At 39.1% G+C, this 27,264-nt stretch overlaps 2 protein-coding genes across 3 annotated transcripts in view; one reads left to right on the forward strand and one right to left on the reverse strand.

Annotated features, from left to right (window-relative positions):
- The window catches only part of LOC143005719 (uncharacterized), a 33,857-nt gene extending 18,618 nt beyond the window's left edge, over nucleotides 1-15,239 (reverse strand). The window contains exons 1-6 of one of the 2 annotated variants that reach the window (XM_076157075.1): nucleotides 15,057-15,239; nucleotides 13,706-14,183; nucleotides 12,913-12,962; nucleotides 11,930-12,063; nucleotides 9,573-9,739; nucleotides 942-4,338 (exon numbers count right to left, since the gene is read on the reverse strand). In XM_076157075.1, the coding sequence (XP_076013190.1) occupies nucleotides 4,168-4,338; nucleotides 9,573-9,739; nucleotides 11,930-12,063; nucleotides 12,913-12,962; nucleotides 13,706-14,164 (981 nt within the window). In that variant the 5' untranslated portion in view covers nucleotides 14,165-14,183; nucleotides 15,057-15,239 and the 3' untranslated portion in view covers nucleotides 942-4,167. Of the gene's footprint in view, nucleotides 1-941; nucleotides 4,339-9,572; nucleotides 9,740-11,929; nucleotides 12,064-12,912; nucleotides 12,963-13,705; nucleotides 14,184-15,056 lie in introns of those variants that run through there. The other variant, XM_076157076.1, reaches the window with a different exon arrangement.
- A 10,756-nt stretch (nucleotides 15,240-25,995) lies between these two features.
- Nucleotides 25,996-27,264, forward strand: part of col28a1a (collagen, type XXVIII, alpha 1a) — a 35,302-nt gene continuing 34,033 nt past the window's right edge. Inside the window, exon 1 of the mRNA XM_076157091.1 lies at nucleotides 25,996-26,029. Within this exon, the coding sequence (XP_076013206.1) occupies nucleotides 25,996-26,029 (34 nt within the window). The remainder of the gene's footprint in view (nucleotides 26,030-27,264) is intronic.

The following is a 27,264-nucleotide window of genomic DNA, read 5'->3' on the forward strand; positions in this document are numbered from 1 at the left end:
AAAGCAATCGTGACATAACACAGCCAATTTAAAGTTGGGTTGTCAAGGTAATATATGACGAGTTTTCTGTATTTCTGTATCAAAGTGATATTGAGTTTTGAGATTCTTTCAGAGGGGGAGAAAGAAAAGAAAAGACAAAAACGAACGAAACGAAGAGAACCAGATCTCGTGGCGGTATTTACAGGATGACAGTATACCACTGTACAGGTAGTTGCAAAACACATCATGGACTGCAGTGAGAGAAAAAAAAGTGGAAAAACAAAAGGGAAGAAGCAATCCCTCTTAGTGGTGTCCAGAATGTAAGCAGATCCTCCCACATTGGTTGAGTTTTGAAAATTGGTAAAAGCAAAGTGTCTGATTTGGAGGTACTTCAATAATCGGTTTGCAGGCAATCAATGTTGTGTTGGCAATATTGGTCATATTAATGGATTCTGAATTTAACTGGGCAGAAATGTTCCTGCTAAGAATGACATCATAGGAGGGCATATCGGTGCTAATGAAAACACCTCCAGGTGCTTTCCCCTGGTTTCACACCTGTCACCCCAGTCCTTCACATTACCCGTAACCCCAACCTCTCCTGAAATTTCTCAGTTTGTTGTTTTGTTTGTTCAGTTTGTAGGAATTGTATATTTGTTTGACCTCATCTTTGTTTATAGACTTAGTTAACTTTTATAGAGGTATTCACCAGTGAGGAACATGGATGCGGCTTTCTTATTGAAGCATGATTTAGAAAACACCAAAGCATTCTTCACAGCACTCGTCTTTCACATAACATGTCCATGAGGTCAATCTGTTAGTGACTGGATTCTACAAATGATAACACAACCATAAAACAGTATGATCATACAGCTTAATATTTAATGATACTTGCTCAAAGGAATGTTGAGAAAGCATATTAACTACACATTTTACACCTACTAAATACTGAATCTTACACACTAGACTATGATTGCAGTTGGAAAAAGTTCACAGGCAATCTGAGGAATTCTCAGTTTCTTTCAATCATCACTGGTTTTCGTGGTAGATTCACAAGACAATGGCAATGGCATCATCCATTTTTCTAACCTCCTCTGAAATACAGTTTACTGTGTGTTCATGGGGCCATGGCTCAGATGAACCTTCCTCTAAATCTATGGCTTTGTACAAAGTCAAAAAAGACAATTTCTTTATGAATTACTATTATAATTATTTCGAGATTTTTCAAATAAAGTGAAGTGAGCCTTTGCTAAGCTGCAATGTGTTAAAAAACTATTACAAATGTAATCAGTGATACTAAAGATTTATGTTGTGCTGAGGTGAATACATTTTTTTAATGGAGAAAAGAAATGATTTGTGTGAATCTACAATTTCAGATTAAACTAAGATTTAGTTTGAGAAAAATTGCAGTGATTGGTCAAAATTGTAAACATCTGCAAATAATGCAGGAAAACTTGAACTAATCCACAAATGCTCACTGCCCCAAAGAGTAATGATAATAATAATGATAATATTGTCGTTAGAAATAGTAGTTTCATGGTTGTAGACAAAATTGTGTCTATTGATAGACTGCCATGAGATAAATACGCTTGATGTTTTCAACTTTTGAAGAAATTGACCTATATAATGGTGTTACGGAATCATTAAAAGAATAAACCCCATCTCTGTCACAGCACCACCAGTTTAATAGGTCCTGATGAAACCTCAAAACAGAAACTCATGCAGTCGGTTGATTTTATACATCAAATTCAGTTGTGTGGCCATGTGGAGCAATACTCAGCGTCTGAAAACAACTGTGTAAACAAGCAAGTACCCACTTATGCCATAAGACTGCCCTTAGACAGAACAGATGAAAGACAGCTCTCCATAAATGTGCATTTGTGTATCAAGGAAGCGTGGCTGAGAAAGAGAATATTTTGGTACATTGCTCCACCAACTTGATCTGGGAATAAATACTGATATAAGGTCTCAGTTCTGGTTCTAGGAGTGCCGCATTTGACACTATCAATCACAGTATTGTCATAGATCATTTTGGGAAGTGGGTAGGTCTCTCTGAGTATGTTCTAAATTGATTCCCATCATATATTGCAGGAAGGCCATTATATAATTGTCCTTGGTAGCCATATGTCCCACATCCATAATAGCTCATTTGGTGTGGCACAAGGAAGCCGTCTCATTGTTTACATTTCCCCTGAGCAATATCATCAGAAAATACAGTCAATTTTTACAACAGTTCACATCTGAAGCCAATCAAGAAGGTCATTATTTTTGCTTGGATCCGTGGCCAGAAATGCTGCAGAATGGAAAATTATTGTTCTGATTCCTGGGGTAAAAATCATATTTTAATGTTTTTATACTGAATCACTCAACATATTTAAATCACTTTAACTATTTTACAAATAATCGTCATTCAGAATACATTATGGTACATAAGGCTTTAAAGGTCAGAGACCGGCTACGATTGTAGAATCTATCATATCTTATGTGGCTTAATGATCCCTCAGATTCTCCAATGATGCTCTGTTAGATTTTCCAAGACAAAGTTAGAAAATTGGGGAAGCAGCTTTTTCCAATTATGGTGTACTTCTTTTAATTCTAAAGCAGCTTTGATGTCCAGAGTGTTTAACTGTGTGTCTGTGCATTTACTTGTTGTTTTTTTTTTTAAAGTGAAGCACATTGTTTAGAAGCAGGATGCAAACTGTCCAGTTATTTTACCTGCTCAGGTTCTCACAATAGAAACTCACAGGGTGCCTAACTTGTCTTTCTTCTCTGACAGAGAAAACTGTGGCTGATCGTATTGGACCATAGGGACATTGACTGCCCACAGGGAGGATTTATAATGCTTAAAATAAGATATGACTAGTTAGCCATGGGTCCCATAAATCAAAGAAATGAAGAACTTCTTCTCCCCCCTGTTTACATCGTCATATGACAGACTGAGTCTGCTCTTGCTTCAGAAGACACTTAACTTAATTTTACTTACTGAATTTAACATTCCTACGTCACTTCACAGTCAGTACATTTACATGTCACAATTGTCAGAGTATTTGTCCTTAATGCAATTAAAGGAAAAAATGTGATTAAACAGCACACAAGTTATGTAAATGACAATGCACAGTGCACACATGCACAGAATCTATAGGATTCCACCATTCTCCCTTGTCTCACTCTAGTCTGCCCATTGAGGAATTCAAGCGTCATAAATGTTCACTAGGCTGATGAATCGATTTACAGTTAGAATCTAGGTATATTACTTAAAGTGAGCATAGTTTGATTTGTGCCAATTTCAATCACAATGTGTTAACATAATGTTTGAAAAGAATGACTAATGTGAGTGTAATCAAAGTTATAAAGTGCATGCAAAAGTACCGACTGTCTGAACATAGCATGTTGTACACACTGGACAGAGTGAGCCACATTTTCAGTTTTTTAGCATCAAGACATGTTCTACGGAGGGCTGAGAAGCTGCAGCTGATTATCGATCATATTCCAATCAGAGAGGAGGAGCTAATCAGTGCATTTAGCTGGAGAAGGCCATTACACCTCCCACTAAAAGTGTTCTCATTATCTGGCTTGGGCTGCATCGCTATTGACTCTCCGTTAAGTGCTTGTTAAGTGCTTTGTGTGTCCTCCATGCTAAATGGATGATCTTCATACATTTCAAAATAAATAGATTTTTGTGTGGGCTGTCCCTGTTTGAGGAAAGGGTTATTAAATTCCCCCTATTCAAAATATTTATTAAAGTGAGCAAGTGAAGCAGGATGATCACAACTATCACAATGTGAGCTTCTGATTTCTATTTGCAATGTGTTTATGAGCATTTACACCACATCATTTACATGTTTTTTCATTATCTAGGAAATGAAAAAGGCATGTGGTTGGGCTGGAAACCTGCAGCCTCTCTGCCCTTCTTAGAGTTGGTTTGAAACCATTGCACAATATTAGGGGTCTCCAGTCCAGTCCTCAGTGAGTCCCAGGCCTGCTAATCTTCTTACTAACTTTTCATCCTGTATCCAAGGTTTCTCTCAGGAACCTGAAGTATCAGATGAAAGCAATGTTTTATCATGGCAAGATCTGCAGCACTGGGGCTCACTGAGGACTGGGTTGGAGATCCCTGATCCATACGAAAATTATCCTGGAAAAGACAGAGCCATGGCTCCGACTTGTTTGTACATCCTTAACATCTGCCTCCTAGTCTGCCTCGCTGAGTAAGGAGAGGTAGATGTTAGACTGAAGGAAGCGGGGATAACAGTCTGTGTCCAGCAGGGAGTATATACGTTTCTGTGCGTGGAACAGAGATGTATGAGAGGGAGCCTGCAGCAGCTGGATGGTCAGATCTCTGGTTTTGCTGTCAAGGTTGACCTGAAGGACATTAGGACAGAGTAACTGATCTGATCCACACATTTTGTGCTTTGTGTCTTAGTGTTTGACATTAAACACACATTTTTTTATGACACATTAAACACGTGCATGTATGATACAGTCAGTACATTCACAGCAGAGTTGGACATGTATAGACAGTACATATGGATATTATTAATATCATTCTATGCTTTGCCAAATATACATGACTTGTTTTATCTGAGTGGCATGTTGAGATGTCATATTACAATGTTCAGTAAATTGATTTACCATCATTTTTTTTGGGGGGAAATATACATCCTCATTCTAATGTGATACCTGCAACACATTACAAACATTTTGGGACATTGTGTTGAGGATAGAGTTTTCTCATTGGTCTTGAGAACCATCGGCAATTATTTCCAAAAACAGTCTGATAGGTTGGCTCGACATGTTTTCAATGCCCATACATCCATTTCAAATGCGTCCAGAGAGGTCGCCTGTTATTGTGGTTCTGGATGTTGTAGACATCAACAAAACTGCATATGACCAAGGAGATGCGCTCAATTCCAGCCCCTGTATGGGACTGGCTCAAACTGTAGCCATTATAAGGGAGAAATTTCTGCTACTAGACACTTGACTTGCATCTATTGAGAGGAGCTATAGCTTGAGCTAGGACAAGGAACTATTAGTGTCATTGGACAAGGCCTTCTAGTTTGTGCCACCTCTTTCAGATTCAGGAAACTTAAATTAAGTCAAGATATAAATTAAAAAAAAAAAGAAAAATCGAGCAATTCCAAAAGTGCTAATTCTACCTTAAACGAGCCAACAATCAGATGTTCCAACACAAAGCTCAGCAGTGAAAATAGCATGCAACAGGCCATGGTGAAATGATGACATTTGCATTAGACAGTAAAGCAATGTGACAAAAGGTGTTGCAACATTTCCACAAATAGCTGAGGCAACAAAGAGGAAATAAGAGAAAAGACATCAGAGAGGAAGTAGTTGTGAAATGGGGGATATGTGACATCCACAGAGAGAAAAGAAGCCAGAAAGGAGACACACAGAGGGCAGGACTTACATTTTTTAGATAATTCTTATTTAAAGGTGTGCCTATTGTCAAAATTGATCAAGCATTACTCTTCATTGGTTGAAGTATTGTTGAAGTTTATTCTAAAAGTAAGGTTGTGTAATAAAAATGTTTGGACAACACAGTTATAATGTCTTTAACATTTAATCCTGTGGGATTACATGTTAAAGCTTTTAATTACATATTACATGTAATAACATGTTACATGGCAATACAGTTCCTGGGGACTTGGACTGTCAACACCTCAGCCCTTGTCAAAAAAGCCCAGCAGCGACTCTATTTCCTCCGCACACTGAAGAAGAACCACCTGTCTGCAGAGCTGCTCAGAGCCTTCTACCAATGCTGTATAGAAAGCGTCCTAACATACTGTCTGACAGCTTGGTATGCAAACTGCAGGCAGATCGCAAAAAACTCAAAAGGACTGTTCAAACAGTAGGAAAAATAATTGGACTTCCCCTGCACTCTCTGGAGGACATTTTTAAGACTTGTTGTCTCTGCAGGGCCAACACCATCCTGGAAGATGCATCCCACCCTTGTTATTCCCTGTTCTGTCTGTTACCCTCTGGAAGGGGATACAGATCACTGAACACACACACCACTAGACTGAAGAACAGCTTCTTTGTAAGGGCCATAAGTAAACTCAACAAAATCAAACATTAGACAAGTTACTACCCCAAAAGTCAACTGCAATATTGGGACATCTTGAGCAATGGGACTACTTAGGTTTTAGTATATGAATGGAACTGTGTGTTGTTTATTTATTGTTATTTATTGTTTGTTTATCTATTGTTGTTTATGTTGTTTATTTATTAGTTCTAAGATTCAGGCACAGTACAGATGCATTTCGTTGTATTCTCATGTACAATGACAATAAAAGCTATTCTATTCTCTTCTAATCAAAACACATGTAGTTCAGTTATGCCATAGATATATAGCATCATGAACAATGACTCTCACCCTCTCCACCAGGTGCTGGCCTCATACAAAAGCACCCCCCCCCCAAACAAAACAGTTTCACTGTCACTTTATAGCATATCGCACAACACGTTGCGGTATATCATATATACCACACGTATATGCTGTACAAGTTGTATATATTGTAAATACTCCTACTTCCTAGCCAGATGCACATCCTGCACTTTGTACCCTTTGTCCCCCTTATGTACTTTGTACTTGTTATGTACTTTGTTCCCCTATTGTATGTACTTTGTACCCCTTATTGTGTGTACTTTACATCTGCATGCATTCTTGCCCTTTTTTATTTTTTTTGCACTCGAGCTGATTTCTCGTCTCATTCTACACTGTACTGTGACTGTTGGACAGTAATTTCCCTCGGGATAATAAACTTTTTTATCTTATCTTAATTACAATCGTTAAATTCCTTACATTTCACTGTTTACAATCACTTTTGAGCTAGGTAATTCTAAATGCCGTTCAATATCATTACACCCGTCCATTAGCTTTTTTCCCTCCTTTCATTAGCGCCAACAGGAAGCTAGAGAGCTAAGCCTGCTGCCCTATATTCAATGTTATTTCTGACCCACCTTGACTTGTAGGTATGTTTTAATGTTAATATATCATTGTTGAGTTTGTTTGTTTGCAGGCATTGTCTACGGAAAAATGTGGTAGAGCAAAATTGAGCCATACTGTTACTCCTTAATTATCATCTATAACTATGTTGATTGTAAAAACCCTTGCGTGAACTATGAGGGGTAGCGGTCAAGGCCCTTTTGGTATCTTAACGCCAATTGTTGGGAAAGGACAGAACCTGTCTCAGACAGATGACGTTGTTAGGGATAGAATAATAACGTCACATTATGATGAGCCAGCAGATTCACATATCATTACTCATAGTCCTGCACTTGGGCCCCAGTTTTCAACTCCTGCTTCGAGTAAACCTAAAGAAACCACAAAGAAAGATGTGTGAGAATTTTCCTGATGTTGTGGGCCTGTAAAACTCTTTGATACAAGTAAAGTACCCCAAAGCAGATGAGAGGCAACAAGGGGCCCATCTGAGCCCCCTGATTCCACTCTTGACCTCTCCAAAGTGAACTTGGTGGTCAGATCAGATGTCTAAGTTCCCCTTTTGTATCAAGGTGATGACACATAAGTACACTGTTCATGAGTGGATAGATATGATGGAAGTACATTTGCAGAAGAGAGGTTTTTCTGGAGACATGCATTAAGATGACATCCTGAACCATCTCCTTGGCAGGGCTAAAAACATTGTCAGAGCGGGATCGAAGCGGGAACTCATCCACTAGTTATTCCAATCACAAACATTGAGAACAGTTATGCCCTAGGTCACCAACAGGCGGACTAGGAGTGAGAAGGAGAAACGGAGAGAAACAGACGACTGCGCCGGAGAAAGTGAGATAAAATAATGGAGCTCTCCAAGAAAAGAAAAGTGGACAGTGAAAACAGAGCATTTTAATCGGGAATGGACAGTCATTTCTGTTCATTCTTCCCACTGGCAGCACTGAACCAGTGTGTCTCATATCCTCGGAAACGGTGGCACTTACTAAAAGTGCCAATGTGAAACGGCGTTATGAAACAAAACATAAAGGTTTTGATCAAGCATACCCACTAAAATCTGAGGTGAGATCACAGAAGATAAGTGGTCTCAGAGGAAAGAAGTCATGTACATTTTGACCATGTTTGGCTCCACATACAACTGCGATACAGCTTCCTCCACAATGAACATTATTTAAACTAAATATCATTCCAGGCTCACCATTGAGCACCTTCACATGTGCATGAGAATGGCCCTGACTACATTCAAGCCCAGATTTAAAATCCTGGCAGGACAAGCGAGCTCAATTCTCTCACTGAGCAATAAAGTAGAGGAGTGGGATACAAGAGGGGAAGATAGGGGAAGAAGTGATTCTCTGTTCAAATGTAAACTGTTCAATTGTTGGGTTTGTGTTGAGATTTATTCTCTAAAATTGGTTGGTGTCGACCAGAAAAGGGGAAATTGAAGCTTTTTCTCCCCTTAGTTTATTTAAGTTTATTTAAGTTAAGCACTTTAATTTAAACATGCACAATTTTCACATTTTATTTATTTATTTTAGATTTATACTTCAATCACTTTAGTGAACCTCACAGAAAAAATGACAGACGTATTTGAGCAGCTAAGACTGTACTCTGCTTTGCTTGCACACCCTAATGTCAGCAAACTATTTATCTCGTCCCCTTATAACTTCAGCATCAAGTATATTCCTGGCAGTGAAAATGTTTTGAGCAGACAGCCTTTCTATTTCAATCGTGTTTGCCAGACGCTCATGATGAAGGCCTGTGTAGTAGAAGCGAGAAAACAAACAGTGGTCTGATCCTCCCATCAGATCAGAACACTGTTTGTTTTCTCCCTTCAAGAGCTCCAAGATGAGCAGAGGAGAGATGCCACACTGTCAAGTCACTGGTGTACTGCAGATGACGATGGAAGGTAGGGAGTGTCCTTGTTGAGAAAAAAATACAACCAAGCAGTCTCCCTGACAGTCAGCCGGCTAATGAGGATGCAGCTGGAATCCCTATGAAATTTGATAGTGCACTTCCATGTAAAGTGGACCTGGTTAGTCATTCGTCAGGATAGTGCAGTGGTATTTGTCAGACTGAGTGAAAACAGCGGTCTTTAAAGGTAACTGCTTGTCACTCTGTATGAGAGGGTGTGATAAAGTGGTATTTTGTGCGAGACTGTAAGGTGCCAAGTTTGATGTGTGTCAGATTGAGTGTGATGAATGTTGAATTGTTGCAAAATGCAGACCAATCAATCTGCTCCGGTTTCTAGATATGTCAGACATAGAAGAACTTAAATTAGGTTACTTTATCTCAGATTGAGAAAAGTGAATAAAAAAAAAAATGGGGATCAATGTGTTTCATAGGAGGATACTTAAAATGATACAGACCTTGAGCAAGGACTGAGAGTTGCTGACAATAGCACAGAGGGCACAGAAGTGTTGTGTGTTTTACACACCACAGCTCAAGTCTCAGGGTGTGCGGGCAAAGCTACGGGTAAACACAAAAACTGGAACAACCTGCTACATATGCTCCACTTATGTTTCAGGCACTGCGGAGTCAGCATTGTCACTCACTGGGCCTATAGCAAAAGTACAGTGTGTGGCTAGAAGTTAGAAGTATCAGAGGTACAAAAGGAATAAAAGGCCGGTACCTCACGGGGGGCACCAGCTTGGATGTAGGTGGTACAGATGTCCTTGGCCCTCCGCTGGAGGCTGAAGTTGTTGGATGAGTGTTTGTACTGCTCACAGGCCTGATAAAACTGCAGGTTTTCCTCACTGAACTCAGAGCGCAGGAATGCTCCAAACACTGACACAGCAGCTGTGAAGGAAGAGGAGGAAGATACCATCAGACAGGTTCATGTTCATTGGTCATAGCATCTATGAGAGTTTGGTCTGTAGAGTGTAGCAATCTCATTTAGAGCTACAGAAATTGTTAAACTCAGCAAATGTCTCACACTGCTTCCAACATTCTGCAGTCAGAAGAGCTTTATTACCAAGGAGGTTTTCACTTACAAGTTATTTGTTTTGGTAGTTGGTGCAATCAACAATCAGCAATAAATAACAATAAATTGTGTCCTCGCCTCTTCATTTAGCTGGATAGTATTTCCCAATTTAAGTTGTTAAAGTGGTTATAAGTCATCCTTCACCCATAGTGGTATATGTTGTAATCCCGTGAAGCAGGAAGTGAGTACGGTTCGGACAGTCAAGGTCAGCACTACCATCTACCTCACTCTCATTATGTTGATGTGTAGAGCACAACATTGTGTTCCAAAAGACTGGAGGAACAATGATATGAATGAATGCCATAGAGAGGACAGCTATTAAGGAATGTAGTTACATTTATTGATGTATTTTTACTTGGCAAGTGTATTGCACCGGTTGATTCTACCAACAAAGCTAATTCACACCTGAAGTCTCATGGGTTCTCCCACTGATGCAACAGCTTATAATATTATTTTCAGTGGAATTTTCAACTGGCTCAAAGCAGCGCAGGGTGCAGTCTTAGGTTGTCAGACAGGAGTCAGACCTCACTCTGTGTAATGATTTACAGCAGTCCCACTGTTTACGATCTCTTCTATTCTTAGAAGCAGCTGAACCAGAACAAGTGCTGCTTTTTAAGGTTGATTGCAATGCACACAGAAACCAATGAGACCAGCTCACACAGCTCCTCATGGCACCATCACAACACACAAGAACAAAAACTATGTCTAAATGACAGTAGTTGTTCGGTGAGCGCAAACCTTTCAATAATTTGGGTCACTTTGGCAGGTATGAACACTCACTTGCTCTCAGGTGCACACCAAAGTGAGCCCTGTTCCGTAAAAGGAGGTACCCCATAGGTTATATGTACTGTAAACATAAGTGGTCAAGCAGCCACAATGTGCTGTGGAGCTGTGGAATGAGGAAGAAAAAAAGTGCCCGCTGGAAATATGGGCCAATGACTACATTAATTAAAACATTTAAAACCTTTGGTGAAAGAATGACAAAGAATAATTTCAGTGAACCATTGAACAATGCTGCATTACGGTTGATGAGTTTCACCAGAGTTACACTATAATCTGCAAATGCTGCGTCATTATGAGATGGTTCTAATGCCATATGAACAACTGTAAGACCAAAATGGACATTGAAATTGTTGCACACAAGACAGAAGTTGGCCTGTTGGCTTTAAACTTCTGTGGACATCTCAAAATGAAGCCATTATTTAGTTGTGTTCCTGTGTTAATGTAACTTTGCTTGGGTCTGTGGTTGTCCAGTTTCTGATAAGTGTTTACACAGAGACTACAAAGGAATCTCAGGGATAACCTTATCTTAATTCCAACATAAAAGGCCAAGGATGATGCTTTAACCACAGAAAAGAAATGTTGCATGGTCTAACAATGTTCTCAGATCACACCTCATACCTTGGTGACACATGGAGGGCCATATAATAAGCAAATGGTGAATGAAGGTTGTCTCAATCCACTGACCTCTAGGCGAGGGGACAAAGTAGTGGATATATTCACATCTCATTCTGTTGTCATTGGGTGTTCCAAAGAACCGATGTGACAGTCTCTCATTGGTTGTGGCAAAAGTATGTAAATGTCCAGGATAAGGGTATTTAAGCGGCCGTTGTGGAAAGGGCTCTCTCTCTTATATCTTCTGCTCTCTTCTATATTTTCTTCTACCTGGGGCTCTGTCTCCCTGGCTCTTCTCTTTCTCCCTGATCCTTTCCTTCTCTTGCTCTTTCTTTCTCTCTACTTCCTTTTCCATTCTTCTCTTCTTTCTGACCATCATTACCTGGTTTGTTTATCTGGTTTATTTCGTCATTTATATCTCTTTAGATCTTGTTTTACATTCTCTCAGCTATTGCAACGGTAACTGTAATGTCAGCTATGAGCTCATGTTAGTAAACTATCCACCATTCATCTCACTTCTATTGTGCCATAGACTTATGTGTTTTGACCCTGATAGTTCTACTTCTTATTGAGTGGGGCCTTGAGTGTAACCAACACATAGCAAAACTCACTCTGGCTGGCGAGCAGGGTGTTCAGGGATTCTGACCATTTCTCCAGCTCGTCTCGGCTGATCTTCCCCTTCTTACCGTGGCCTACCTGACTCCACTGCCGCATGAAGTGCAGGTGAGACCTTCTTTCCGTTGCACTGCACAGAAAGGGAGACGCGGCGCACATCAGTGAGCATCATGCAGTTACGGTCACATCACATGTTTGGTTCTCATAAAAGCACCATAATAAGGATGAGATACTCGTCAAAATATACAATACGGCCCCAGACAACAAACTGCATTTATAATCAAACACATGCACTGTGTAAAAAGACGATCAATTTCAAACATTTACTTTACAGCTCAGTAATACGGTAATGATTGAGCAATTTTTGTCAAACATATGGTATACTGTCTTACAGGGGCAATTGCAATGTAATAATTTGGCTCTAATTCTTATAGTACGGGGCAAAAAAAATGTTCTACTGGATTTTATGGTCACATGTGTTTTGATAAAACTCCAAATACCAGATTACCTGCAAATACAAGTGACAGTAATAACTATGTAATAACTGTGTAATAACTATGAATCAAAAGTGTAAAATGCTAATTTACCTGTTGTCATCTACTTGAATGGTTAAGCAATTCACTCAGTACAACAAAAACAGTCAATGAAATGCACACTACACAATAGACTTTGAGGTTATATAAACACGACAACAAGTGTTTTCCTGGTTGGGCATGACTAATGTTTACAGAAATGTATCTGTGTGTTTTGTGTGGATTGAAGAGAAGATCAATTCCGTTTAAATGATCTTAATATTCTAAAATGCGCAATGCAAACCTTATTCACGTATCATTTAACACTTTTTTTAAAAGGAGGATTTGATTTCTGGGAGTTATGGGTCAAAGAACTGCAAAAACAAAAAGATCAATAGACAATTTAGACAGACCCACAGACAAATACATGGTCAAACAGACAGGAGGTAATAAGAATGAGAGGTCACCTGTCTTTGTGTTCTGGGTTGAACAGGTTGGAGTTGGAGGAATGAGGACTCTGAAACAGACAAAAGAGAAAATGACTGGAAAAAGCTTCCTCATCTTGTGCTCGTGTGAAGCAGCGTCGTCACAATCACTCTTTACAGCTTTCACTCCAACGGGGATCCAGCCAAACATTGTTTTACCCACAAAGTCAGCTATGAGTGGATACATGTGTAGGAGACAGAACAAAGATGATGTCCTGCTGATAATTGGCTCCAGTAAGTTTGAATTTTCATAAGATGAATTAATGAATGGAAACCAGTCAGCACAAGTAGCTGTGTTTGGTTCACACAGCTCAGCTCTCTATAAAACTCAAAATAATGCAGGGATTTCAAATACAGGATAGGCTCAAATGCTGCATTCTGTATGAAAACCCAGGAACGAGCAATCACATCTACAAATTGTCGCTATTTCTTCAGTATATTTAACAAGCAGGCAAACTTAAGTGGAAGTGATGCCAGTTCTGTTACAGTTAGGGAACATCATCATATTACCTTTTGATAAATATTTTAGCATAGAAATCTATAAAGATATTAAAAACTTTGCTGGCATAATCTTTGTTACTGTAACAGGGGCCACACTGACAAAATACTAAAAGAAAATTATAGTTCAAAACATAATGATTTGTAGTAATTGCAATATAATGTTTTGAACAAATCGTGCAGCCTTACTTTAGAGTTTGCACTAAATTAACTCAATATATTGACTGATTGAGTCTGTGTGTTCTGTACTTCATTCTAAGCTTAACTGGTGTTTCACCTGTCCAAAAAGGCTCCTGAGGTGGAGTTTAGCGGCAGATAGCTTGGCTTTAGCATGGTGCCTGTGATGAGATTTGAAGGTGGAGCTGGAAGAGGCTGAATGGGGCTGCTCGTCTCCCTCAACACTTTCAGTGCTGCCATTGGCATCCGGGGCCAGCTGGCTGTCACTGTAAGCCCTGCAGCCCTCACTAATGACGCCCACTTGAAGCTGGTTCTTTTCTAGCTCACTCAGGTTCTCCACACTGATGCTGTGCTCCTTAGTCAGCTCACACTTCCCTTTGGGCTCCCAAATAATCGGAGTCAAGCTGGCTGATCTTCCATCCAGCTCATCTTCCTCCAGATGAGGAGTGTAGGTACCAGACTCTCTCTTCCTCTGATGGCGTGGGGTCTTCATTGCTACCTTCCTCCATGGGAGAAAGTCCAGGTCCAGGAGGGATCCCTCAGAGCTGAACCTACGCATTGCAGCTCGACAAGAAGTGCTGAGAAAGAGAAGGAATGGGAAATGCAGCTGAGGTATATATGAGAAGGCAGGGCAAAGAAGAAAACAAAATTGAGAAGTAAAGCACCAATGGAGTAACAGAGAGAAGTATTGGGTTTGAGGGACAATGGGTTACAGCATCTAAATGATTGTATTGAATTGTTCAATGTGGTAAAAGCTCAAGGACACAAAAAACTATAAATCCCTCAATTTATACACACCTGCTTTCAGGCATCATGGGCCCATTCAATTGAGGCTTTTGAGTTAATCAGACAATAAACCCCTTAACCCTTAGGATCAAATTGTTTGGGCCCTTACAGATACGTTCTTCATTCTGTCGTTAACAGAATATAAATACACAAGACATTAGACTGCACTTTAACTCCTTAAGGTCCACCGCTGTACGCAAGTGTGGAAGACAAAACTCAGAAATGCCCTAGTCCGTATAACAGTAACATTCCGTGTGTATCATCTTAATTTACCCGGCATCTAAAAATAAACAATTACACACAAAACGCCCCATCTGTTTATGCAATAACAGAAAAATATGCTTAAATGACATACTCGCTGTAATGAATACTCTAGACTTACACACAGCATGCAGCTGACATGGCATACACTTAACTCTTCCTTATCATTTTAGATAATACTTCCAGATAGACTTGGAGGCATTGTTTCTCTCTTTACTCTCCCAAAGCAGCAGGTGGAGAAGATCTGGACTAGTTTACTTTCAGGCACTTAATATTCTTGCCCGGTAGTTAGCAAGCGCTCCCTGTGTTCGATCTTTAACGCCTTTAAATCCAATTTGTATGATTTGGAATATTTTGGGCTCAGACAACCAACATTTTAAATCAGCCAGAGAAGTAAATCCAACCTGAGCCCGCTGCAGCTGCTGCTGTGTCAAAGTTTCTGCTTGTCTCGGCCAGACTCTCGCTGCTCCCACCTATAAAAAAAACCTCTCACAGACCAACTTTAATTCAAGTGTGTCGGGTAATGAAGAATATCCGGAAAAGTTCCCACCCGTGACACTTGGAAAGAGCAGATATGCCACCTCATGATGCCACGCCCCCATGTGTGCGTCTCAGCTCGTCCCTGAGATTAGACACAGTCCCTGTCCTACTGACGAGACAACCCCCAAACACAACGCGTTATCTTTCAACAGGACGCGACCAGTCAATTACTATCACGTAGTGGCGAAATATCATGGTTCATTGTTTAGTTTCACATGAATGTGACAGCATAAATGTGGCTATACTATACTACCCCTTACCCTAAATTATTATTATTTTAGTATCCGCGGGACTTTCACTTCCGCCCCGAGTGTGACGTCATACGCCCGTGTTCTGCCTGAATACTGATGGGAAAGTAAACACAGGATGCTTGTTATGGGTCGGGGGTGGGTAACCTTTTTCCAATCGCGGGCAATTTTGAATTCCCCATCAACCCTCAAGGGCCATACTAAATTATTGAACGGGGGGAGGGGTGGTGTGTGCTTCGAAATTTGCGCTGCGATGGAACACAAAACTTTTGTTGACAGGGGGTGAGCTTCGAAATCCGCGCTGCGATTGTAACGAGATTTGCGCTGCGAGATGTCGACCCGACGGGGGGGATTATAATCACAGTATAATTATTTATGTGACGTCATCGTATCTCGCGGGCCGGATCAGATGTTCCCCACCCCTGTTATAGATAGACCTTCCGTGTTGGCAAGTGTCCGTCTGCAGTCTATGTGATGGCAGAAGTTGAAAACGTTATTATTTCCAATTACAAGTTACAGACATTACTATGTGAAATATAAGTCTTGGACCTGATTGAAGCTGTAATCAACATAAAATAGCAAAGCATTGGGGTAGCTAATTTAATTATCTTCTCTAGTTTAACATTAGTTATTCTGTTTCTTCTGCTTCTTCGACTGCTGCTCCTTCTATTTCTTCTTCTAGAATCTGGAAGAGTTTGAGTGGTGCAATACCGCCACCAAGTGAACTGGTGGCGGTACCTAATTTATTGCACTTCTACTCTATCACTAGTTATGCTCTTAGCTGTTGGTTTTGGAAGGAAATGCACTTGCGATTTATTGTGACCTGAAGTTCTTTTATCTGCCTTTGTTGAACGCACTTATTGGAAGTCGCTTTGGATAAAAGCGTGTGCTAAATGACCGTAATGTAATGTAATTTAATGTAACGAGTGTGGAACGAAAAACTGCAGAAATAAACAAACCCTATCTGGATTATTTTAACTACATCAGTTTCTTTATAATTTAGATGTGTATCACATAGCTGTGTTCTTATTACAAACATTTTTTTTCATTTTTCTTTCCGCTCTATGTATAAAACAATCTCAAGAAAATAGCTTTATAATGTAAATGTGTTTTGGCTGCTTTGTTTCCCAAGGATCAAAGCCACTTTGAGAAAAAAATAGAAATAAAATATAATGAGAATAAAGTCATTATATTTACGAGAAAAGAAGTGAAGTAGTAATATTACGATAATATTCTTCTGGAATTACAGCTTTATTCTAGATTAAGTCATAATTATAGAATACACACTACATTACATTACATTACATTACAGTCATTTAGCACACACTTTTATCCAAAGCGACTTCCAATAAGTGCGTTCAACACAGGTAGGCAAAAGAACTTCAGGTCACTAGAAATCGTAAATGCATCTCCTTCCAAAATCAACAACTAAGAGCATAACTAGTGCTAGAGTAGAAGTGCAATAAGTTAGGTCCTTCAACAAATGAGAAAAAAAGACAATTTACAAAACAAATTAGTGCAACATTAGAGAGGAAAGATCAAAAGAGAGCAAGAGATAGCTGGTAGTGGTAAAAGTCCCCAACCAAGCTATCCTGTTAATCAATACACATAGATAGCTTGTACATAATTATTGATATTAAAGAGAGCACACAGGCCATAAAAACACATTTATTAAATATCTTGAAGGAAAGTGGCCAGACAAAGAACTACTCCTAGAAACTATTTAATTATTAATTAACCCAACATTATTTTGAATTTAATGGGGAGCTCTAACAAATTAAAGGCACAGCCATGGGTAAGATATTTCCCCTGGCAAATGTCAACATTGTGATGGCTGAATGGGAGGCTTCTGCACTGGCCTCATGCCAGAGGAGGCCTACCCATTACCTCAGATATCTGGACAACATATGAGGCATTTGGACATGAGGATGATTTTGAAATATTTTTGCACACCCACAACAAATCCATAACATTAAAATCTTGCATTAATCATGAGATGGTTGAATTGTTGGACACCACCACATTCAAAGGGAAACATTTCACATAAACAAAAAAATTAGACATTAAAGTGTTCTTTAAGGAGACAGACACACATGCCCTGCGACACAATGCAATCTGCTTTAGCTCAACCAAAAAAAAAACAGATTACACTACAAATCTATCCCACCTCAAAAAGCGCAGATGGCCTGCACTGGACAACAGAGGCTGCCACAAACATACTCCAATGTTGGATTGATCACCTAAACTAGAAATCCCGACAAGCCTAAATTATAGGGAGGGGTCAAATACTTAAATATTTCCACTGATCATTTAAATCCCTTAACCAGAGGCTTCACATTCATTCCTATAAAGGATGTGGGCAAATCAGAAAGAACAAATTAAATATGATATACAACAATACCATAGAGATCAATTTAATTGGCAGCTTACTTTGAACACCAGGGGTCATCAGAGCCTCCGGTTTACTCCGACACACTGCCTCCTGAGATCATATTTATTAAAATGGAATTTAAACATCTCCAAAAGAAAACAAAAATCAGACAAGAAAAGTTTTGGAGGAATGAGAGCTTTAAGAGCTCTAACAAAAAAAATAGATAAATCCTTACACAAACATCAAACAATCAGGTTCCTCATAATGCCAACCTGGATATTGATAGTCTTCAAATATAGATATTTAAGAAGGCATAAAAGCAATCAAGAGTATCATGCTTATATATCCAGATGTAAACAGGCCAGATGAGTAACTCCTAAAACTAAATTACCTTTGACTTTGACTTTGAATGTGATGGTGAATTTTCCCTGCAAATCAAAGGCAAAGCAATGGGATATAAATTGTCCCCAGCTTACGCCAATGCTTTCCTGGTTGAATGGAGGCTGCATGCCACAAGCAGCCATTATTATAGATATCTGGAAGATATTTGGGGTATTTGGCCTCATTCAGAGGAGGCATTCAACTTTTTGTGACCACCCTAAACAATCATAACTCATCAATCAGATTAAAATCAACCACAAGCCACAATTGAGTGGCTGATTTTTTTCGACAGCACTACCTTTAAGAGACAGTTCTTGGGCTCTACCTGCTGGCTAGAGTGTTTTATTAAGGAAACTAAAATGCTGGCCTGGTGAAGTCCCAATTCCTGCGTTTCCACAGGGTCTGTAGCCGCAGGAAGGATCTCATCAGAGTCACCAACATACTCTTCCTATACAGTACATTCTCACACAAGACATTTCTTTATGTTTATTCCCAAATCATAGCGCTTACATTTTGCTGAGGAATAATGTAAATGGGAATTTTTGTTTTATAATGTTTAATGAGGGATCCATTTTTAGCCCCTGCAAGGTTACTCTGATGGATCAGGATGTAACTTGAAACAGTTCGTCCTGAGTGCTGTTGCAAAATACACACAGGTCAGGAGGCAGGAGAGTCATTTGTTAAGTTCATCCCTCAAGGCATTACAGAATGTCAACTACTTAAAAATAGCAGTATGATCAAGGACACAGTAAGCAAACTGTTTATGTCTTTACCATAGAGGCAGGTTCATAAGTCCATCTGTTAAATGTAAAATAGATTTAAAATAAACAATATTTATGTCCTTTTCAGTTTCTTAATGGGTGGGAGAAATAGTGCCTTGGAGCAAGGCAGCTGCCATATTATGGCAAGTTGAGACATTGCTGTGATTGTTGCAGCATCTGCTTCCATTCACTGCAACTACACACATCACATCAATCTCAAACACTTTGTCATGGAGACATGTTTAATTTTCTAGATGTCATGGATATGTCTCAATGTTCTCTGGTAGGTTATATTTGACAAATTGAGTGCACTCAGACACATTCATTCTGTGAGGTGAGATTGTAGCAAGAACCAAAGAGCAAAAGGACAACGATCATGTAGGCATTTTAAGATGAAAATGTCAAATGTTGTGCTTTCGAACACATTGCAAGCGGTGCAAGAGGTTTTCTTCTTTATCAATAGAACTTGGTTACCTGCTTAAAATGCTTATAATTATCATCATCTTCCCAATGTGGTTAGGCAATAATGCCAGCTAGTAATCTGATAAATGCAAAAATCTATCTACAATAACGCCAGAACCTCAGGCAAGCTTAGCTCTGTTTAAATGTTAAACATTTCTTTGTTTACTATTGTAAATTGGTTTTAACTGCTGGAGTTTTATGATGCCACTCTGTCCTGCTTGTTAACCCTGAAATGACCAAAGGTGTGTGTCTAGTAAACTTTATAGCATTCAGACCATTGAATTCCAGCAGAGGTTATGAGTTCAGTTTTATATGTCAAAGTGGACAAGAAGATTTTTTTCTCAGTTTCTCCATGAATGCAGCAGCATGATACAAAGTGAGCCAACATGTCTAAAGCAACCTCCACATATCTATCACATGCCTATCAGGGCCCCCAGGTAGTTTCAGGTCTATTAGGCCTGCCAGTGTCAGAAGTGCCACAGGGCAGTTTTAAGAAATGATCCAAGCAAGGAAGTTCATGCAACTGCAAGTTCCTCATGAAACCACTGAACAATTCTGAAACTGTGTACAGTGTATATATGTCTATATATAAATATATATGTATGAATACTATACTTCAGTGAAACTCAAGCAAGCTCTTAATAGGTTAGAGTACGACTCCAATTTGAAACCAGTGAGTGTTGTGTTTGAGGCACAGCGTGTAGCCTATTACCTCCCAGTGTGGTTGTGGTGTTGCTGCTGTCTATCTTAACACCGAGCAGACAGCATTTCAACTAGTCTGTCCTCCCATACACCCAACACCATCAGGCATGGATGACACAAGGAAGAAGCCTTCCTCAGACATGAGTGCAAAAATTAACAGAAATATGATATTCATGTGATAGCAGAGATCGTTGTCTTGTTTAAGTGTGACATTTGAGTATTTTCAGATTTTTCAGAAATCAAGTGAATCGATACAGTGGATATTTTATGTGGAAATCTGTTCTTTGAAGTGTTTTTTGTACTAAGATTGGTATTTTTTTCAAGAGGGATCAGCAGTTCTCTCGGACATGATTTATGTGAGGAATTGGGATGAGACCTTATCTAAACCTGTCTGAATGAAATATGGGAGCAGGTAATGGGATTTTCTCATACCAATTTCCAGCAGATATTCCCTCAAAGCTGCTTTCCTTTCACATGTTGCTTGCAGCCTTAAGGTTTATTAGAAAATCTTAAATCAAAATCTCTCTTTCTTTCTCTCTACATGTAATGATGAAATTACACACGGAAAAATACAATTTGCACAAAATAAAATGACATATATTTGGGGTTACGTCAAGCGCACTTCTATAAAATGTGTTTCCTTCAGAATAAAAGCACAACATGTGTAATTTTCTCAAAAATATCCAGCACGACTCAGATAATCTGACAACAAACCTGCCTATATATTATAAATTCAACATTTAATAAAGCAATACCAATAAAATAGACACATCTAAGCCATTCTGTTTGTGCTTAAGGTTTTATTATGAAGGCTCATACCGGATATGCAGGCTGTATAAATATTTGTGGCTTTCCACTGGTCCATTATTCTGCCCTCCCTGTCTGCCCGAGAGAGCGCCACACACACAGCAGCTTCTTTTCAACTGACTGATGGATGCAACAGGAACCTTCATTCTAACATCACAGTGATAAGTAAGTCAACTTCATTAATATGATCCACGATGCTTGTCTCCTTTCTATGTTAATATAAAGTTATATTAGCCTGTTTTTAATCAAAAGCTCATTGCTTTTAGCTGATACCTCTGAAATCTTTCCAGGCCAAGAAGCTGTACAAACAATGGCAATCAAATGCTTTGTGGAAGTTTTGATCCTTATTTTGGCCCTGTCAAGTCCAGCTAGATGTGAAGGCAGAAGAAGGAAGGGACAAGCAGATGATAACAGGATCAGCATGAATGAGGGGAAAAGTAAGAGATGAATTGCACCATTGCACATGAATCTTGACATGTATGGAACATACAATACTAAAAAGTTGATAAAATGTGTTTTCTTTCATCAAATGGTCTGATGGGGTTGTTTGATACTATGCTCTTCATGATTAGAAGAAATTTGATTGAGTTTTGGGTGTTTTATTGAATTTCTAACTCCTTTGCTCCTGGGGTCAAAATGGTGCCAAAGCACAAAGTGATGTAATGGGGCAAAAAGTCACACCCTACTGCTCTCCAACACATTTTTTATCTTGTATGTTTGATGTGTGTGGTCAAGCAATGGTTATTTAATAATGGCACAACAACAGGAGGTATGGACAGCATGCAATGCCAGGTCCAAAAACGTGCATTTTTTGGGTGCGGCAGAAGCCGAAATCCCTACCTTACTTTAGCGCCATTGGCCCTAAATTCTAAAATTAAGGGAATTTTTGTGGTAATGGGTTGGACTGGAGTTAGACTAAAGGTGTAACACAAAATGAATTGAAAATGTATACTTTATGCTTCAAATAACAGTCAAACCATTTTGGAGTCAATTTGACCCCAGAGGACAATAGGTGTTAGTATTTGCTCTCATTCAAAAAATTCAAAAACGGCACCCTCACTAAACTTTGACATATTCCACTCCGGTTCATGTCAAATGGTCGTGATCATATCAAATATTTCAAAACATTTTTTTCCCCATTTTTTAAACTAAAAAATAGGGTATATCGAATGTAAACAAGGCCTTTTGGCCCTAAATTCCAAAATAAATGGAAAAATGTGTGGTGACTGGAGTGGACTGGAGTCAGACTAAGCTGTTACACTTTATGGTTTAGATAACAGTCAAACAATTTGGGGTCAATTTGACCCCAGAGGGCCTTCGGTGTAAGTAACACGGGAGGACATTACGAGGGTTAAGTTGGATCTAATGACATTTTCAAATTAAATGTGACCTCCCTCCTTGTCCAAACCTTGAGCAGGTCATGACAAATGGGGGCCTGTCCAGCATCATTTGTGATGATCTGGAATTGCTCTTGATTGATTGGAAATTTGACCTTGTGACCACTTTGTATCTTACTTTATAAGAATGGTTACTGACAAAAATGGAGGCTTCTCTAATTGTTATTGCCCACAAAGAGTTTATTTGCTTTTTGCTTTTTGAAGTGAGCACATTTTGGTCCCTTGTAAGTGTTTTAAATTATCTATGGTATTGCACATTTTGTTTATGGTGGCCGTTTAGGTTGCTGCTTCTCTCCTGATAGGTTTGGGTTTGAATAACCCTTGCCGGTAAGCAGACGAAGACTATCGCAACATTAGCCAATGATGGGGGAGACTAACCAAATTACAACAAACCTTATCTTAAGGCATTTTACACACAGAGTATTTAAAGAAGCCCAATATTCACCCATGAGCAAGCACTTGGCAACAGCGGCAAGGAAAAACTCCCCTTTAACTGGAAGAAACCTGATAACGGAAGGCTCTCCCTCCCGTTCTGCTTTTGGAGACACTAGGAACTACAAGTAAGCCTGCCCTCTGTGAGCTCAGAGTTCTAGGGGGTGATATGGTATTATGAGCTCTTTATGGTAGGATGGAGCCTGAACATTAAGAGCTTTAAAACTGAAGAGAAGTATTTTTTGAATGAATTTTAAATTCTACTGTAGATTTTACTGGTACTGGAAGCCAGTGCAGCAAAGCTAACATTGGAGAAATATGACCCATCATTTGTTATGTACAGAGGCGGACAGTAACGGAGTACATTTACTTGAGTGCTGTACTTAAGTACACTTTTAAGGGATCTGTACTTTACTCAAGTATCATGTTGGGGGAGTACTAATGACTTTTACTCAAGTACATTTTAAAGGCAAATATCGTACTTTTTACTCAGGTACATTTCTATCCATAACCATAAGTACTCGTTACTTTTTCCAAAAAATCAAAAAGCAGGGAAACCCTGTGGATTTAGTATTTTGTTGTTTCCTTCTCAATTGGATTGCATTGTACAGGTGCCACTGACAGGGACAGCCTATCAGCAATCCGGAGAATGTCAGAAAAAATGACGGGGACTTTTACCTTCTGTAAAACGGTTCAGAAAAACGACCTCAGATAATACTAGTCCCGAGCGAATACGACTCTGTAAAAACGTAAGTAGGTAGTCTGTCATGTCCTGTTTAAATGTAGTTTTCAGTGTTTCTTGTGCATGGAGGCACTTAAAGAAGCCCTCGGTATCGTTGGCAGTCGAAATATAATAGCCTGGGGCAAAACCGAAGTGTTCTGGACATACGAACACCGATAAAAAAAGAAAGTCAAACTTATCAGAAGCCGAGACTTTACCACCACTGTTGATGGGTAATATTTGTCCTCATTTATCATTATCAACTTGTCACACATAGGCTTAGGAAAACTGTGTGTGTGTGTGTGTTGTCACACATACACACAAATGCTGCATTTTCTTTTTTCTTCTTGCATATAAACCCATTCATTATTACATTCTTCAAGGTATTAACATTAAAGATTCCATAAAAACTCCATCCAGGAGGTTTCTATAGGTAAAGGTAAGCACTGTGGCAGTAATAATACAATATTTAGAAAATGTACTCTTGGTGCTTGAGTACTTTTAAAAACAAGTACTTTAGTACTTTTACTTAAGTAAACATCTGACTGCAGTACTTTGACTTGTACTTCAGTAAAATTTAACAAGCGGTATCTGTACTTTTACTTAAGTAATGAAGCTGTGTACTCTTTCCGCCTCTGGTTATGTATAATTGTAAGCTTCTTCCACTGAGTGGAATACCTTATGGAGGTAAATAGATGCGGCCAAAAGTTTTGGTGCCATTCTATTGACAAAAAACACACAGAAGTTTAATAATAACCCAAGTTTCAACACATTAAGTTGAAACTGACAAAAGTAATTGGCATCCATCATTCTTTACTCCATGTTTCATAGACCTGACACTGCTCTTACCTTCCAATGTAATTTTAATGAAATGAGATAAAACAAATGAAAGGTTATCCTGTTGGAGAAGCCCTGACCTGTGACTGAGTTGGGCTGGGCAAAATAGACAAAAAATATGAATCACATTTTAAATCCTTTGGCAATATTAGCTGTATGTATCTTCGTATTAATTGATCAAAATGCTGTTTGAGGAACTGGAATAGATTTATTGTGCTCCAGATTTAGTAGCTCTACTTTCTTTGGACATAATTTACAAAACACCATGGCTCACTCTGAATCTGTTGTGTTAAACCCAAACCATCTTTTTTTCCCCTTTGGAACTAAGTCTGCATCTCTTGCTGCCTCTGTCGCATGTCTCCAGCATTTTTTCGATGCACGTTTGCAGGGTTATATGCAAATTCAACAAATTGCAGCAGTTTTTGATGCTGCATAATTTCTCAGTGTACCACATAATTACCACATCATTTGCAGAGATAAGCAAAATGGTGAGAGGGAAGTGGAGAAACGCATTTGTCAACCCATTTAGCTCATCGAGTCACCCCATGGAAGCTACACATACAATCTAAAAGCCTCATTCACACATGCAGTCCTAACCCTGAGATGCCCACACATGTGTTGCAAACCAAAGCAGTAACCTGGCAGGGAAGTGCACCTAAAGGTTTATGTCCATCTGAAAAAAAGATGCTTTCACGTGGAGCAAGCGACCAGTCACTAGACTCCTGGCCGCTGACGGAGCTCGGTCTTATGTGGAATATTAAATACATGACAAGATCAATGGCACCAGACAAAACCAGCTCCGGATCTGCCATGCTGCTGCAGTGGTTCAATGTATACCTGGCCTCCCTTCTTCTTCTGTTGAGTTTTATGGAGGTTGGCACCCAGGAGTGTTGCATTTCTGCCATCTGCAGGACCTGTCTGTACCCGACTGTCACCTGTGCATGGGCAAAGGGGAAAATATGCGTGCTATGTTTTCAGGTGTTGGATGCATATTAGCTTCTCTAATATGCACTAAAAATCGTTTTCACACCTTGAGTTAAGTATCAAAGGTATTCAGACTAGTGTGGACTTTTCTCACCTGCAGTCGCCATCTTGTGAAAACTAAGACTTGCATGTTGGGACTCGACCTTGTGATCTCACGCCTATGAACTGGCCTGTGATTATACAGTGTGAAGCGTAAAAGAGATCACCAGAAGAACAGCGATAAGAGGTCTAATGGCCAAACACTCTACACGTCTGAGCTGAAGTCTGAGCTGGAGGATAACATTGAGCTACAACAAAGATGACAGAAACAAAAGATGTGTCCACATGGTAAGTTTGTAGTTTGACAATTATACTATGTTTTAGTGTGTCCATAACAGCATAGTTAGCCATGATATCTAAGCTTACATGTTGCTCTTTGCATCCTGAGTGATGTTTGTTCAGTTAGCTATTGTGTGTACACTTGTAAAAGTACAAATTATATTTTCAATAGTTTTCATGCAATGAGCACTGTTATTTCATGTATGTTTTAAACACCCACTCTGAATTCTATATGGAGCGTACCAGTATCAGTGTAGTAACCAGGGCATATGTATTTTCCTTGCGTTCATCCAAAGCTCTCCACCTGTGTATTAGAAACTGGGAGAATAACTGAGGGATTAGAATAACTGAGACTGTACATCACTTTGACTTTATTCCCAACATGGCTGTTAATTCCCGACAGGTGTGTGGCAACGGTATCAAAATACACTAAGAAAGAGAAGATGTTTGCAGGGAGATCCTACAGGTATGTACTTACTTTAATGTCCTAATTCACTTCCATTTTAAAATAAATAATTGTGTAATTACATGCAACTTCTTTTCCATGATTATCTAGGAAAGACATGCTGCCCTGGAGCCTGTATGAATGATTATTTGTGTGTTCCAGATGTACATCACAGATTATTGATGTATGAGGGGAATTCCAACAATAAACAGTACATTTATATGTATGTGTGTTTTCAATGTATTCCATATTTATGAACACTGTAAATAATTATATGTTCAGTTCCTGTTTGAACCATCGAATATTTGGAAACACATTTGAGAAAATACTTAAATGTCTATAATCTTACGGTGAAATTCTTGCACGTTTCTTCATTGCACTAGTTTAGGTGATTTCTTGTTCTCGTTTTCATTCTGCATTGTGCTGTAACTGTTGCACACTAATTTCCCTCGGGATGATAAACTTTCATCTTATCTTAACACATTCGATATGTAAACTTCCACTTGTTTGTTCTTTTAGGAAAAATTTCAGCTAACTCAAAGAAGAAAGGAGTATATATGTTCTTTATATCATCAATTGACGTATTATGTCTGATATTTGCCTGAATTGTTTTCACCCTTTTACCCCCCTTATAATCATTTCCCTTAACCACTAGAGTAGACTATCTTTGGTCCGCAGACCTAAGCTTGGGGAGTCCAAACTCCTCTACTCCCCTTAAATCAGGATGTTCCTTGTCATGGTGCTTCCCTTTCTGTTGAATGTCTCATGTAAACCTTAAACCCTAACCCTAACCTTAAACAACTGAAACTATGGCCCTCCTCCCAGGGCATTCTTGCTCTGTGTTGAATCATTTTTTCGTTTTTAACTATGGAAAATTGCATTATTCCCATCTGTTGTGGCTGAGAAGGCTGCAAACTTTTAAAGTTACAACCTTCATCCATTACGTTGTTTGACGTTGCTGCATGTACCAGCTGCTGGCGATGTTGGCCATATTTCTGTGGGACTTAGTTAGTTAGTTCTTAAGAATTGATTGTTACCTACTGCATCAGAATTAAAGTAACAGTGAAGAAAGGCTGTTGTCTGAAGATATATGATGAATATGAATAGGTGCATCAGACCAATAAACCAACAACAATACCCAACATATGAACATGTTCATTTGTATTCAAAATGTTCACACACAAAAAACAAGTTTTTAGGTGTGAG

The sequence above is a fragment of the Genypterus blacodes genome, unplaced genomic scaffold (assembly GCF_046128005.1).
Source record: "Genypterus blacodes isolate CSIRO-AG114 ecotype Tasmania unplaced genomic scaffold, CSIRO-AGI_Gbla_v1 ptg000072l_1, whole genome shotgun sequence".
NCBI classification, from domain to species: domain Eukaryota; kingdom Metazoa; phylum Chordata; class Actinopteri; order Ophidiiformes; family Ophidiidae; genus Genypterus; species Genypterus blacodes.